This window comes from Vigna umbellata, chromosome 5, assembly GCF_029865625.1.
Source record: "Vigna umbellata cultivar VRB3 chromosome 5, Vumbellata_1.0, whole genome shotgun sequence".
In the NCBI taxonomy this organism is placed as follows: Eukaryota; Viridiplantae; Streptophyta; class Magnoliopsida; order Fabales; family Fabaceae; genus Vigna; species Vigna umbellata.
The window spans coordinates 7,856,810-7,873,997 of record NC_142169.1 but is presented as its reverse complement, the minus strand read 5'-3'; the positions used below and the strand labels follow the sequence as shown (position 1 = coordinate 7,873,997).

General features: G+C 32.3%; 2 protein-coding genes across 5 annotated transcripts; one reads left to right on the top strand and one right to left on the bottom strand.

Moving 5' to 3' along the window:
• The first annotated feature begins 8,206 nt into the window (after positions 1-8,206).
• Positions 8,207-11,278, top strand: LOC124823000 (uncharacterized). Of its 4 annotated transcripts, none has more exons than XM_047295114.2 (4): positions 8,207-8,333; positions 8,594-8,733; positions 8,949-9,092; positions 10,470-11,278. In XM_047295114.2, the coding sequence occupies exons 2-4, from the start codon at positions 8,722-8,724 to the stop codon at positions 10,854-10,856; spliced, it is 543 nt and encodes a 180-aa protein (XP_047151070.1). In that variant the 5' UTR covers positions 8,207-8,333; positions 8,594-8,721; the 3' UTR covers positions 10,857-11,278. The 4 variants fall into 4 exon arrangements, with proteins under 4 accessions (XP_047151070.1, XP_047151071.1, XP_087972594.1 ...); XM_047295115.2 differs by having other exon boundaries at positions 8,297-8,451; XM_088116468.1 differs by lacking the exon at positions 8,207-8,333 and adding an exon at positions 8,454-8,511.
• A 223-nt stretch (positions 11,279-11,501) lies between these two features.
• Positions 11,502-15,146, bottom strand: LOC124822280 (E3 ubiquitin-protein ligase XB3-like). Its single transcript, XM_047294273.2, has 8 exons — positions 14,769-15,146; positions 14,614-14,673; positions 14,195-14,266; positions 13,942-14,063; positions 13,695-13,835; positions 13,501-13,608; positions 12,480-12,735; positions 11,502-12,144 (listed from the first exon to the last, which is right to left on the bottom strand). Exons 1-8 carry the CDS (start codon positions 14,949-14,951, stop codon positions 11,770-11,772), a joined length of 1,317 nt encoding a protein of 438 aa, XP_047150229.1. The 5' UTR covers positions 14,952-15,146; the 3' UTR covers positions 11,502-11,769.
• Positions 15,147-17,188: the final 2,042 nt, after the last annotated feature.

Sequence of the window (17,188 nt, the reverse complement as noted above, 5' to 3'; positions counted from 1 at the left end):
TATGGATATTCTGGAAAATGCTAGATTGATTGAAAATGAATTGTATGATTGTTTGAGACCTAGCTCACCCTTGCATTTGTATGTGTTGCATGTGTTTGCTTTCCCCCTTGCGATGATCATCCAATCCTTTGGATGTGAGCAGTAGGTGATGATGTACCTTTGGAGCAAGCTTTGGAAGTTGAGGAAGACCCAGCCCCTAGTGCTTAGGATTTCTACTAGCTCTTAATTTAAATAGCTCTTTATTTTGAAAGACTTCTAGCCTTCATTTTATCATGATCTGTATTTTGGAAACACTCTTTAGGTCCCATTGAACCTTTATTCAATCATGTATTTTGGAGAATTATGAACTTGTACTTAAGTTTTAAAACTTCCCAGCCAGACTTGGATAACTGTACTCCTTAATCCTATCTATTGTGTACTCTTAACTGTTTTCTATTATTATAATCGATGCATTCTACATATATACATTGTTATATATTTTGGGATGTCACAAATAATATTCTCAATCATTCTAATTAAAGACCTAAAATATCAGCAAACAAGTGTGATTTTATTAACATGTATATTTGTATCTACTAAAGAAAAAGTGTTTGAGTTAAATATAAGTAATAAAATTAGTATAATCTGCTCTTGAAATGGCGTAGTAGTCATATCCCGCCACACCTCCATGTTGTAGCAATACTGTGTACTAATCATATTTGAGGGATTAACCATTATTTTATTTCATAAAAGTGAAAATTATTTTTTTAATCTTTTGTTTATGGAAAAATGTTAAATGTAGTTAATATATTTTAGGATATTTGCTCATAAAAGAAATATTTTAGGATATTATTATCTATAACTTCTTAAATGTTGTCGGTATGTTTATCTAATTAAAATTGTATTTAATTAATGACATAGATGATTATTTAATATACCCCTTATTACGTGGATTATACTACTTTAAACGTTTATTTGGATTGAATGATTGTGTTTTATTTTTTGTGTTCAAATATAATTTTTAAAATAAAATTTGTTTATCTGAAATGAAGTTAAATTGCTTTTAACTCAATTTCAAAACATTTATACATTATTAATTAGCGAATTGAACATATGTAGTCATTTTAAATACAATTTTTTATTCAAAATTTCAGGGTGTAGCTTTAAGTTTAAAATACCCAAACTACATATTATTGTCTCGTTTATTTTAGTGTGTGTATATATATAAAAATATATAATATTGTATATTGTAACATATCATAAAATCCAACATAAGGATTATGAAATTATTCGTTAATTTTTTATAATTACCAACAGAAACCCATTTGACACAAAATATTAATATTTTAATTAGATTTTTTTAATTTAACATACTAATACATACTATTATATTATTAAAATAGTTGTCAAGTCGTATTTTTTGGCGTGAGTGTCTAACCAATATTTTCTCTAATTAATTAAACATAAAAGAAATAGTGTGCATTTATATAGTTACACAGGAAGCCAACCAAAGATTATGAGAATAGTATTAAGTTATGACTTACCTTTTCATAAATATGTGATTTGTTTAAAAATATATGTCTTTTATCCCTTTTAATAATCTTTTAGAAGTGGTTGCTCAGTTAACTTTTTATTTTTAATTACATTAAAGAACCTCTAACAACTATTTTATTTTTAGTTCTATATATAGAAGATCTTATAAAGAAGAAAAGTAGAGAAAATTTTTACAACAAAAATAAGAATAAGCTCTTAACTCTTATTTATTTTAGGAAGAATGTTATTTGTGTTCATAGAAAATTAGAAGAGTGTAGTTTTAGGACTTTATTATCTTTTAATAACTAAAACTCATGATTGTTTAGATCACATTCTTTGTTTATCAAAGTGTTTTAATGTGAAGTGATTGTGTCCACAAAATACTTGTTTAACCAAAAGTAAGTGGGTACAAACAATACTCATGATTAGATAAAAGTGATGTGTTTAAGAGAATATTTGTGATTTTAATTATGAGTGATTATTTTCAAAAGAATACTTGTTTTATGAAAAGTGATTGGATTCTAATAATACTTGTAGTATAATTTGGAATATTAATTTACATTAGTAGAATCTCAATGGTGTTTATCGTGAACTAAATGTAATTTGAGTTTGCTAAAAGAATTAGTATAATAATAATTACATAAATCTCTCTAATATTCTATCTTTTTGTATTCCATCTCATTTTCCTGCATCTAATAAAAAAAGAGTTTTGCATCACTACAAAAATTTAGATTTTTATCGGGGGTTATTTTTTTCATTTTCGGCAGTTTTAACCCCCGAAAAATACGTTACCCGCGGTTAAGAAAACTGCTGGGAAAAGCTGCGTCGCTAAGTAATTACCGGCGGTTTTGTGAAAAACCGCCGGAATTAGCGGGGGTTTTGGAAAACCGCCGGAAATAGGGGGTTTTGAAAAACCGCCGGAAATAGCGGGGGTTTTGGAAAAACCGCCGGAATTAGCAGGGTTTTAGGAAAACCGCCGGAATTAGCGGGGGTTTTAGAAAAACCGCCGGAATTAGTGGAGGTTTTACTGGAACCGCCGGAATTAGTGGAGGTTTTATTGGAACCACCGGAATTAGCGGGGGTTTTTGCTGGAACTGCCAGAAATGTGTACACTTTTTTTTAGTTTTTAATTGTAAAATGAGATTATAATAAAATTATTTTTATTAACCAAACAGGAATAATATAAACTAAAACTGAATATTATATATAAAATAAATTACATTGTTCAACATATTAATATGTTCATACAACTAATTGTTGATATATTAAAAAGAAAGATATTTAATACTAAATTAACATACTAAAAATATGACTAAGATGTTTATTACATTACTAAAAAAGAAACAATGTCGAATTTTGTTCTTCTTCGTTACTTTTATTATTTGGCATGTTCGCTTGGTCAAATACCTACAATATAACATAATAGTTAGTCAGTAATATATTTAATAAAAACACACTTTGTTATATGTTATAACATAATATAATAACACATAGTTGAACTCTTCTTTCTATCAGTAAAAAGGCAATAATACATGCATTTTGAATTAAGAAACATAACATCACCAATAAATGCCGAGGATTGATCCAAGAAAACTAGATCAAATTTATTCTTGAAAGTGAAAAACAAACGCATTTGTAACATAAATATTAATTTTCTATAGACTTACTTTGAAAACAAAACATTGAATATAATTCACTTAACTTCAAATTTAATTGTACTAAAAATTAATTTTATAGAATAAAAGAAGTTTAAAATCATGTTTTTATATACTGTCCGAACACAAGTGAGTAATAACAAAATTATAATACTTTGGCAGGGTAAGCAAAAAATTCTAAGTTTGCAGTACCTGACCTCCAAGTCCATAAATACTAGTTGGAAAGACCTGCATGTAAAATTGAAACAACATGCATATATATATATATATATATATATATATATATATATATATATATATATATATATATATATATATATAAGTATAAATTTTCTATGGGTTAATTATTGTATCAGACTATTTAGAGATGGGATATTAAATTGATATGATGCTGTTTCGTGACCTATAGAAACTATTTTCTTACTTTAACCCATGTTTGTTTGGTAAATGCAGCAATAACATTGAGTCCTCCAAGTTGGAGACCACGTTGAGCCATTCCCCAAGGAAATATCTCCTGCAAAGATCACTCCCTAGTTATCAACCAACTCAAGCTGCATTTTTCCTCTTCACATTATATACCAAGGACACTTAAACCATTAAAAAATTTGGAAGTAAATATACTTGGCCAAGCATTGCTACCTCTGCTTCAATACCCCCAACACCCCATCCAGAAACTCCAAGCCAATCAATCATTGTTGTATGTGAATCAGTCCCAAAAACACTCTCAGGATAAAGCATGCTATAAACAAATGTGCAATATTTTCTTTGTTTTATGTTATAAGCATGCACCAGAGGTGATAATAAATTAGAATGAAGAACTAAATACATGAAGCTATTTTACATTTTATGGCAATTACATACACATATATTGTATGAAATTATTTGGATCCGACATCAGCTTCCCAATCCACATCATTCTCTATAAATGTGGGGGAAAAACTACTTTGGTGGAGTAGCCCTCAGGAAGACCACTGATGAAGTTATGAGCATTGGCAAGCTTAGCTGCTTCAATCACTTCTGAATCAGAGGCACCTTCTTTTCCATAGAGTATGTTTTCATAAATAGATGTGGCAAAAAGAGCTGGCTCTTGTTGCACAAGACCAATGTGTCTCTTAAGAGATTTCAGATTATGTTTTGTGATGTCTTTGCTTGTAAAAGTTTAATTTATTCTTGTTAAAAGAATGGTACAGGCAAATAGCGTATGCATGCAAATGGGTCAATGATAAATCCTTAGCATTTAATTGAATAGAGTTCTACGAAAAACTTACCATTAACTAACACCCTTCCGGATAGTGGATCACAAAATCTGAGGATAAGGGAAATCACAGAGCTTTTACCAGAACCACTTTGCCCCACTAGAGCAACACTCTTGCCTGCAGGAACTCTTAGGTTGAAATCCTTGAAAATAATCACATCTGGCCTTGAAGGGTAGCCGAAATTGATTCTTTTGAGCTCAATTGTTCCCTCCACTGTTTTCAATCCTTCTCCAACATCTCCTGTTATTCCTGACTTTCTATCCATCACTTCGAAAATTGATGCAACCATTTGGTTCCCTTTCAAAAGGTCTGGGGCAAGGGCTAAAGTCTCCCCCATAGCCAGAGCTGTTACTATCAAAACCATAAATGACTTCATAATTGATTTAAAGCTTGCAAGCTCCTTTTCCATCAAAGTAGATCCATACCTGCAAAAAGTTTACACTCTGAGCACAAATGTAACCAGCATTTGGTAAGACATTAATCCTACAAGTAGCCTACTTAAGACAGAATAAAGTTAAAACATCTACCACAAGGCAAGACCATAAGATTAGAAAATAAAGAACTGGGAAACGCCATAGAATATGCCAGCAATTTGGCCTTGTTTAAATGAGCGTTTAGAGGGATCAAGAAGCTCATTAGCATAAAGGTCAAGGACCTTTTCTTCAGAACAAAATGCAGCCACAGTGCGTATAATTGTGATCCTTGTAGAAAATTACTATTAATTTGGTAAAAAGGACCCAAAAAAATGGTACAGGTTAAAAAATTCGACGTCTTATCTTACACCGCTTATCTCTTCCATTTCCTATTATTTATTCCATTCTTCAATCTCTATCGCAGACAAAATCAAAAGTTCTTTCATCAATCTCAAAGCTGTGTCAAATACTTGATCTTATTGTACACATTCATGTATATTTGTCAGACCACATACTCATATAGGTAACAATTTACCAAGTAATTTCAGAACCGTATCCAACTAGCACTCATCAATTCCATTACATAACACTACCCATCCACCTCATCCACCCTGTCTTCTTCCACTTTCCCTAACATTCAATTAATCTAACACTTTTTTCAATCAACCAACAAACACACCAAAATTATGATTTAGAAGTGTTTATTATCTTTTCTTAAACTAATAAATTTATACAGAAAAAACAAACGATCATACCTTGGTGAGAGATGAAAGGTTTAACGGAGAAAATCCACGGATCAAACAGAGAGAATTCGAAGCTGACGTTGAAGTTCAAGACGGACACCTCGCACCCAAGCAGAGGGAGACCAACACGAAGCAGTTGAAAATCCATGAACAATGAAGCTTGTGGTGTAGCGAAATGAAGATTATGGTGAAGACAAGGGGCTTGGGAGAAATGAGGCAGCGGGGAGGGACTAGAGTTTGGAGGAAAAATATTCAGAAAAATTAGACGTAGAAGGAATGAAAGCGCGGGAAAATATTTTGGGATTATTTAAGGAGTACCGGCGCCGGAAATAGTTTATTTATTTTTTTAAAAAATGTTAACTGCGGTTTCAACATTAAACCGCCAAAATTATTTGAGGTTTATAAAACCCCGAAAAATAACCCCTTCTAAAATTAATTATTTTTGTGGTGCATAAACTAATTTTTAAAAGCATTTTTTTATCGTTTATCTATCTTATTGAAATTGTATTTGATAAGTTTCGTTAAACAAATATCTTAAAGAAAAACAACTTGAGAGTATGTTAGTCTAACTTAAACTTCATCTATTCAAATTTATCAAACACTACTAAAAAAAAAACTTAAATATGATTTAACCTTCTATTGTGTATTTTATATGTTTTCACATATTCAATACTTGTACTTCTATTCATTTATATCTTGCTCAAGATTCATCAAGAGGCATCACTTAAGATGTAAAAAAGAAATCATTTTCATGATATGCTCAAAGAAGAAATATCACTTAACTCCTAAAACATAGTTTCCAAATAAACTCTATCACCTTCACAATAGCAACTACTTTATTTTCTATAATTTTCATAAGATTCTTTGTATAATAGAGGAAGTAGCTATAAATAGTTACATAAAACACTCTTGACCAAAATTTTAATTCTAAAAATAAAATAAAAAATTATAATTTTATAATTTTTATTTGTTGAAAAACAAACAAGGAAAAACAATCTAAATTAATATGTTTTCTATTCTTCTATTCCACCCGCAATCGGGCCGCTATTGGACCACCCAATTTCTACTATCACGCACGAGATGTCTATACCTCGGCGTGAAGGGGGTGTGTTGGAGTCCCACATCGACTAGAGATAAGGCCAATTTATAATATATAAGTGAGGTGCAAACCTCACCTTACAAGCCGGTTTTGTGGGGTTGAGTTAGGCTTAAAAACCCACTTTCTAATATGGTATCAGAGCCATGGTTAGTGTCTATCCTAGCGAGTTCTAAGTGGGCATTCTATTCTTCTATTCCACCCGCAATCGGGGGGTATGTTGGAGTCCTACATTGACTAGAGATAAGGCCAATTTATAATATATAAGTGAGGTGCAAACCTCACCTTACAAGCCGGTTTTGTGGGGTTGAGTTAGGCTTAAAACCCACTTTCTAACAATGTTTGAATCAATCTTAACAAGACTAATATTAATCGAAAAATAACTCTTTAACAAAGTGTAGTATTGTCAATAGTAAACATATAGGTCATTATGAATCGTCAAAGATTTCAAGTCTAACAAAAAATCAAAATCAAAGTCAAATAACTCTATAAGAGTAGACTGTGAATCACATTCCAATGTTGTTCTTTTGCTTAAAGTATATTAAAATCCACTTCATTATATGCTATGACTCCTTTTTAAGATTTCTTACAAACTTTGATTCAATGCACATCATCACATACATCAAACTCCGCATTGCACTAATATATATAACACTAGACATATATTCCTTCTCATTACTAATTTGAGTAGAAAAATGTAAGGAATAACCATGTTGTAAATTTAGCTCATATACGTTGTAATTCATTCTTCTTAGAACTTGGAAATGTCCATTAGATTGTAGTTTGAACTTCCTTTAAGATAAAAATATTTCTTTTATGAAGTGAAGTGAAACCAACTTTCTTCTCAACTAGTAATTTAACTTTAATGTACAGTTCTTTTACGAATTTAGATTCTTCGAAACCATCAATACACTTAATAGAAGCAAAGCATAGAAAGAGATATAAGGTAAAAATACTATCATTTTGCATTAAAGTTGTTGTAGAATTTTGGCTTTACTTCATAGTAAGAAATTTAACCAACTTTATAGTCTAAATAGTTTTTTAATTTATTAAAAATTTTAATTTTTTTAAAATCCTTTTAACTAGTTGAATCACTAATAATATATAAGTCTCATGGAACAAATCTCAACATCACTAATTGATATAAATTAATGGGAGATTCAAAACACAATTTATATAAAAATACACTAGTTACTTCATTAGATTCTTACATGACATCATTACATTAATAATATCACTGCCAAGTCATCTATAATTAACATTATTACATGACAATTAAAAAATAAGTATAATAATTGATATTTTTTTTTCAGAAAACTATTAAATTCCTAACTTTTTTTATGACGAATATTAATATTATAACATATATTAAGAAATTAAAAAATGTACTTTTTATTAGGAAGTGGAAAACGCATTCTTTATTATTTCTACCCCATTTCCATAAAATTAAAAACAAAATATTGTTTTCACATTTTAATAAGAGGCTTTAGGTAGCAAAAATTGTTGTTTTTATTTTCAATAATATAATTTTCTTTTTCTCATTCTGGATCGAAGTTGCCATCTTTTGGTCTTCTCAACACTGTAACTGATACCAAACTATTCTGCCTCCATCCCACACAGTCTATGCAGAGCCTCCCAAATTCCAATAAGGCTGAGAGGTAAGATGTCACTCTCACCTCACACCCTTTCTCTCTCCGATGTGTGACTTTCAGAGCCAACATTAATGGGCTTAATTAACCATTCAAACGGCTTCAGTTTGGATCAAAGAACCTCTTTGTTACGTATTCGTCTTTCCTCCTTTGGTTGAATGTCAACTTTACACCACTTCTGTTGAATGTCGGTGCCATTGGTTTGTTGTTTGTGCACTTTGTTACTAAATTTTGACTTTGGTTTATTTGTTTTATGTTGTTTTGGTCAGAGGGTAGACAATCTGGAGGTCATACTTCTTTGTCTGAAGTGACACTTGTTTGGATAGTATCCCAGTATTTTGTTTCAGTGTGTTGCTATTCACTTCTACTCCTCCATTTCATTCAGCAAAACACTGTAATGGCTCAACAGGTACCCTTTTCCCTTCTTTCTCTCTCTCACATACACAACTCACACACGCAATACACTCATAAGTTGCATACTCATATTGATGTTATTAAGTGGGGTGCTTTGAAATGATTCCGAGGGGTTTTTTTGAGGCAGCTTCTATACCGGATTCAGTTTTTGGTTTTCAATTTCAAATTTGGAGGGTGACAGGGTTGTTGTTGTTGTTGCTGATGATGCAGGAAGAAGGGTGGCCTTTGGGTTTGAGATTCTTGAATTCTAGACTTGGGCTGGTGAGAAATGGTTCTGGGTCAGCCTCTTTCAGCACTGTGCTTACTGCTTCTCATACCCCTTCAACTGATTCTTCCTCAGATCTTGATACAGAGGTTCGAAATTTTATTTCAACTAAAATTCAAGAACATAAATTGTTGTTAGGGTACAATGTGCTTTAGATCCTCAATTTCCAGTCAAAGTTTATCTTAGTGTGGTTGTTTTTGTCCTTGAATTTCTGATAATGGATACATTTTGTTTTTCTTCGTGGAACGTGGAATAGTTGGAGGCACAAAATTGAAGGGTAAAACGTATTTTGTCATTATTATTGATTATTGATATTATCAATTATTAATGCAAGATAGTGTTGTGACGACCCTTTTGTTTCATTGATACCATTGCTACTTACTGCTACCTGTTCCTTTGTCCTAAGCTGCTATGACCTTCCTAGCATGTTGTCATGTCTTTGTTTTTTTGTTTTTGTGGTTTCATTTTGTATTTTTACTACAATGATGGCAGCATTTTAATTCTTTTGGGTATTATTTATAAAAGTGTTCGTAGTCACTGACAGAGACATCTCAAATATTTTGTATGTATATGTATATTTCTTGATGTAACTTTTTTTGGTACGAAATAATGACTGTTTCACATCCTGCAATGGTTAATCAAGTTTGATTGTGACTCTTGCTCTTCTCAGCTTCACACAGCAACGTTCCCTTTTCGGATCTTGAACCATTGCCCATTCAGCTCGTTTTAACATTGACACGCTTTACTCTTTCATGCGTGTTAGAACATTGGCTTTTGACTATGTACTTTGTGTTTATTGCACTGACGAAGATGAAGCTTTTTAATTTTTGAACTAGTCCAAGCCACAAAAATGAATAGGAAAAAGAAGCTCCACGTAATGAGCATGCCCATAAGGCTTCGGATTTCTTCCCCTGTCGGTCTCTTTTGGATCCTTCGCTTCTTTTGTGTGTAAATAATTGTTTGACGCTAATGGGGTCCATGCCATGGCCTAGCACATAATTGTTTGACAGAGAGTGACGTTGATTTCACTTTAATTGCCATTTTGTTGGTATACTGTTTGTCATTTTGAGATCAATCGGAAGCACGCTTTGTTGAAATTTGAGTCTTTTATTAGAGGGTTTGCACAAAAAAAAGTTAAAATGCATAACATCACCCTTGAACAGTGTCAGAAAGGGACAATCATAATGTAAAGCAGATCAAACACAGAAGACTGTATGAGTGACATTTTTCATAGATGCTTCTTTAGTAATGATTGAGAGAGCCTTTGGCATAATGATATCGGGTTAAGGATTCAAATCTCGGAAATAGTCTCTTAGGGAATAAAACTGTGCACATTTATCCTCCCATTCATTACTGTTTTTTGTTTTTTTCTATCATGTGAATGAATGTGAATTGAAATTTACTTGTTTATAGAAGTATTCATGATCAAGCCATTTACCTGACTCATTTGACATGGCTTGCTATAGTCCACTGGATCATTCTTCCGTGACAACAGCATTACACTTGGCAGCCTCATTGGTATTTCTAGCTTCTTAGAACTCTCAGGCAGATCAACAAGAGGAAGAATGGTGGAAGCCTCGAAGGACAGCAAAAGAATTCACAAGCTGAAACCTTGGTTGTTTTCACTTTGTTCAAGGCTAAGTACTGATGCAGTGAGTGGAAATGATACCCCCTCTCTTGGTCACTACCTTGAAGCTGAGAGAAGAGCAGCGAGTACATACAGAAGGAACCAGTGTCCTACGACTTATGGACCCAATGTTTTCTCCCCTATTCAAGATTCAACCTCACTATTAGTGGGTAGCCAAACTGATCATTGGCCATCTGCTTCATTGGGTGATGATGGTGGACATTAGCATGATCATAACAGTGAACTAGACGAGTGATGGATAAGGAACACCAATAGTTTTTTTCTTGTCTGTGTGGATATTTCAACATGTGATGATCCCTTGTTATTGATTTATATTTCATTTAGAGGTCACGGAGTTCTTTATCTGCTTCAGGAGATTCTCCTGCTTGGTAATTAAATTTCAAGACATTAGGATGTTCTGTTCGTACTCCATTCTGCCCACATATAGTCTCCAGTTCTTTATGATAGTAATACAACAATAAATACATGCTGCAGACCATAAATTTGAACTATTAAAGCCTCTTTAAGTTACTGAAGTTGCATACCATTCTGGTGTGGAAGAAGTTATTACATAGTGGTTTGGGTGTTTGTTTCTATATTGGTGGGGATCACCACTTATTTTTAGCATGTCAAGTCCTTTTTCCTTTATTGCAATGGGAGATCACATCTCAGGTCATGCGAAAGTACTTCACATGAAAAATAAAGTAAAATGAAGTTTGGTGATTAAGACTTCCTGGTTGAGTCTTCGTCCAGGCTAAAATAAAAATGTGAGCTTAATCAAAACAAGTTTTCACTTTTCCATCAGATGTTCACTATTCAAATGATGTGAAACCAATTACTATGTTTACCATTGTTAAAGCCGTAAAGAAACTTACCTTTAACTCTTGCATACTATATATTTCATATTTGGGAGAACAATACACAACCGTGTCCTCCATCTCCAAGAATCAGATTTCAGAAATCAAAACTCAAACCGATTACAAACTATTGTCTCTCATGATCTTAGTGATCTTTGGACAATTGAAACAAAATGAATACAAGAACCCAATATAGGCAGCCATTCCACAGTAATTAAAACCATCATTTATATCACTTCCTGCCGGCTTCCAATCAAAATAACGACTGACAATTATCAAGCCTCAAGAAACCTCCCACTGTTTTTCATCTGCAATTTTCCCCGAATTGCGGCCGGCAATCCTTCCAAATGATGCCGACAAGCTCTTGAAACTGCTGCTTCCTTCACTGAAATTTGATTTTCGGGATCTCCTTGGCTTCATAGGGCTAGATTCCACTTCGGTATCACAGCTCTTGTTAATCTTAGCAACTAGTAATTGAATAATGGCACCACGGCAAAATGGACAAGCTGGTCCAGAAAGGGCAGCAGTAGCAGGATCAGGCTTCTTGTGACAGCATAGTGCTAGGGTGCAATGAGCACACATTTGATGGCCACAGGGTCTGACCTCAATTGTGCACACTTGGTCAAAGCATATGCAACACAACTCCATATCGTCCGCCTATATGAAGAGAAATAACCAAGAAATATATAATTTATCATCTTTTAAAAACAAAATGTCCATTCCATATTTCCAGAGAAACAATTGATCACACTCATGCATTGGCATGAGATACTAATGAGACTATTGCGTTCTAAATCCTGAATCTAGCAATGAAGTATTACTAGGGAAAAAATACAGAGATGAAATAGTAGTGTGTAATGTTATTGTGTCCTAAAGAACATTCTTGGCACCTCTACCAAAGCATAATCTTTAACCATAGTAAACTGCAAAATGCATTTAAGTAAAACCACTAATCTAAATCCTACAGCCGTCAAGAAAGGAAGATGTTGTACCTCAGAGGCCATATTACTGTTTTCACTCTCAGAATGCAGTGGTGATGAGGGCATGTCAACCTCCTTAAGTATGGCCTTTTCCCTCTCCCTGTTAGCATCTAGCAAGGCTTTCTCCAGTAAGGCCTTTGCTTCTTGACTGAGCTCACTGATGAACTTTAACGGGGATGGCCAAACAAGTGGTGCAGCGGATGAAGGATCCAGCAGGGCAGCACATGCCTTATGCTTGTGCTTCAGGGCCACTGAAAATGGTATTTTCCTGAAAAAAGAATATTTAAGTCAGGTCTTAACAGATTTGCTTGTAATGAATAAAACATCCAGAAACTCTTTTTGGAATTATAGAAAGGACAGAAAAGAGGCTGAAGAAAATTCTCTGTTGACATTAACTGAGGAAAAACAAAAAATTTACTTTTCTTAAAGTATCTAGGCGCACAACATAGATTTCAAGCACAAATTATAGTAAAAAATAGTCTCGAAATAAGCTAATATTTTCAATTTTCATAAATGAATTTGTTTCTTCATCTGATGAAGTTCAGTTTTTATGCGTACAAATCCCGTTCAGAGACTTAAAAATCATTTCTTAGTCAACAAAACAAACTTCAAAATTTCATTCAGTTAACAAATTTACTTTTTAGTACATGTAATCATCCCAGTAAGATATTTGTAAGTATGCAAACATGTAAGATTATCAAAATTAACATGTCAATATTATTATTTCAAAAGGAAGAAAATAACTTTCATGACCAAATTATCATATTTATTAGATGTTCAATTTGAAAAGCACTGCAAAACTTTTGGAAGTACCAATTTCAACAAGGGTTGGAGGTACCAAAAAATTATTAAACTCTTCTATTTATAAAGATAAATTAGTTAGGAATCTAAAAATTAGATGTGCATATGAAGAAACTTCGCACTATATACTGCTAATTCATGAGTGATCCTTAAAGTCTTTTCCATATTTTCAAATGGTGATCTAGACTGACAGCTATAATAGATCTTTAAATTGTAAATAGCATTTACTTACCCAGAAGAATCTAATTGAAGTCTATCTGCTCCATAAGCAAGCAACATCCGAACACAGTCCAAAGAACCACCACGGGCAGCCATATGCAGTGGTGTGCTTCCAGGGTAACTGCACATGTTACTTTCATCAATCTGAACGAAAAGCCATAAAAACTCATACAAGAATGACTAATGCATAACTTCTAAGACAATTACCCATATCCACCGGTTGAAGCACAAACAAGAGCACCATTGTCAAGAAGGGCATGAAGACATTCAGACCGTCTGTGGCGAGCTGCAAGATGCAGAGGGGTAGCACCATTTCCGTCTCTTATGTTCACGAATCTTGCAAATCCCCTGACAATTCCATCCAAGAATTAAGCATCAACATTCATGCTTGTATGCGCTTTATGACTAGTGTGTGTATAAACAGAGGAAGAGAGAAGGAAATTGTATGTCTAACCAAGAATCTGCAACAGGTGTGGAATGAGCAGCAGAAAGAATAGCCTTAAGGCAATCTATATGACCATAATAAGCAGCATAATGCAAGCAAGTTCTCCGACGTACAGAATCAAACATCAATATCTGAAATATTAAAAGCACAAACCATTGTCAATACCCTAGCAAGGAGAAAATCATAATCCACTATTCTCAAAATTACAGCAATTCTAAACATTCTATTAGAAAATCTAAACAAAACAAAAAGTATAACATACATTTGCTCCGGCATGGATAAGCTTCTCAACACAGCCAGTCTTTCCACGCATCACAGCCAACATCAACGGGGTCTACACACAAAGAAAAAAACAAATCAGAAATACAATTTTAGTATCTAATGAAACTAAACAAGGGTACAACGTTTAGTTTGAAAGTCACAAAAGTAGAGACTAGTACTCTCTGTAACCAAACTTCCCTATAGACACTTACAAAAGATTAACATATAAGAAAGAAAATAACTGAGTTTATCTGATAAACTAAAATAACCTTTGAAGAATTTGAATGAGAAAACTTTGTATTTGAAATTAGAAAACTCAATTCTTTTTAAATTCTTATTTTCTTCTCTTACAAATGTCCATAATGTTTATCTTAAAGCTTAAGAGTTGCAGTTACAGATAAACACAGACAAGAGAAGCACCTGCTTCAGACGATTCAATATGTCAACATTGGAAGACCTGTTCAACAACATGGAAAGAACCTGCTCAAAAACCAAAAACAGCACCATGATCAAAACACATAAAAAGACATAGCAACAGAAGCAGAGACACCAGCATTCAAATCCAAGAGAACAACCTCGATCCGACCATTGGCAGCAGCTACATGCAGCGGCGAGAGCTTATCATGGCCAGTGGTGTGTTCCAGCACAGTCGGGTCTTCCTCCACCATGGTCTCAACAACCTCCAATTCTCCGCTAGCAAGGGCAGGGAACACACCATGGTCCTCATGCTGCTGCACGCAACTCAGCTTCTGACCCATTTCCTCGATCACCACTTCGCGCTGAGAGAGGTGGCCGGAAACCGCCCCACGCGCCGCCTCCCACGGTGGTGACGTGGAAGTGTGTCTGGTTCAACTCTGAGGGTGATAGATAATAATCCCAGTGTTGGAGTCTTCTTGGTGTTTGGACTGCCCGTTCAGATTTCGGGCAGCTTGACCATAAGCGTATAAAAGTTTCGGGCAGTCACCGGATATTTAGGCAGAATTAATATTAAAAGTTTGGTTCACTGTTTCTTCTACAAACACTCTTTGGAAAGCGTGCAAATTCTGTATCTTCAATATTTTACTACTAAACTCAAAAATATCTTCTATGTTAATAAATTATATTCTAAAATTGGATTTAGTTTTGCATGTTATATTTACGTTACGAGACTAAGATTTGAATTTTATAAGATATGTATATTAAATATGACATAAAATTTAAGATTTTAAGTTATGAAAAATTAAAGCATCAAAAAATTATATAGATTTGTCAATATATAAATGTAGTTCATATTTTGTGTGTTGTATATAACGTTTTTAATAATTCTTTTTTGTTTAAAAGTCAAAGTATTTTTCCAATATGATGGTAGAAAATAAAAATTTACTAAAAATAGTAATTAGATATATTTTTTACAAAGATTAATTTATTACTATGGTCAATTATATGGTTTTAAACATATTTTAAATGCACTAAGTAATTATATCAATGACGGCGGGTTTGTTATGGTAGTATTTATTTATTTTAAAATCTACGCGTAAGTTTGACAGCTTAGACTATACAATTTAACAACCAAGGAGAAAAAGTAGAAAATAAAAAATTTACAAGTGCATGCGTGTTGACTTGTTTTCATTGTTATTTTTGTACTTATTTTTGTGATGTGACAGAAAATTTTTTATTTTTAATTAAGAAAAAGAAAATCAGATCGAAACTTGTGTGATTTTGTTGGAGTGGCTGAAATAGGAAAATAAAACTCTTTACATTATTCATCGAAGGTATTTCATTTTTATTTTTATTTACATTTATAATTTTATTTATAGTAGAATAATTATTTGGTTAATTAAGGTTATTAAATAGAATTAACATAGTTTTAGTTTGTTTCGAATGATTATCTTTTGAAACTATTATTTTATTAAATTTATTTTTAAAATTTATGGACAAATATATGACATTTTGAAAATAAAATTATATTGTTTTTCATTGAAGTTTCTTATTTTATCATAAGGTTGATTTAAATACTTTATGGTAACTGATCTTTTTCAGTGTCGGTTATGTGTATATTAACATGAATTAATATATAACAATTTTGAACATGATCTTATTAACTTAAATATTTAAAAAGAAATCCATTTAAAATAGTTGAACCATTATATTCTAAATTAACATAACGTAGCCCAAATGATGTTTGATTGATGATTTAATAATAGAAAAATTCTTATGCAGTTTTTGACTATTAGGTATTTGGGTATGAAGATACTTTTGTTTGTTGGATATTTAATAAGCCTTTTACAAACACAATGGATCATATTATATATCACCAATTCTCATGCAATTTTTACAATTTCTCTCTATAAGATTTATTATACATATATATGAATAATTAGGCTACAAATGATAAACTTAGCATGAAAAACTGCAAAATTAAGATCAAATAATGGTTTTATCTAAATAACTTTGTGAATATTTTGGTAATCTTTTATTTATTTTTACCTAAGTATAGAAAGGTGATCCTAAAATATATAAATAAAACTTTGTAAATTTTATATAATGTTACACTTTCTTTAATTTCCACCGATTTGCACTTTCTTCTATAGATATCTTGCACACCTTTCAAAGAAAGAATTAGTCTACTATAAACTTTGGCTTTCGGCATTAAAATGACAGCTATTACTTTTTTAGAAAGAATTTCATATGAAAAGTAAGTATGTTTGGTTTACCTTTTTGTAAAAATAGTTCTGTTTTATTTTTGAAAATTCTATTTATTTTTTATATATATCTAATTTATTTTTTATCTATGAGCTTAGCTTTATTTTTTAAACGTTCTATGAGCACGAGAGAAAATAGAGAAGAAGAACTAAAAGTAGTTTCTAATTTCGAGTTTTATAACCTATGTTTTAAACTAGTTAAGAGAATAAAATTAAATAGTTTACTAGTATTTGATGTTTATCCATCGTTTTAAATACAAATAAAACTGAAACCCAGAAATTAATAATTAAATGTTGAAATATTTAAAACACAC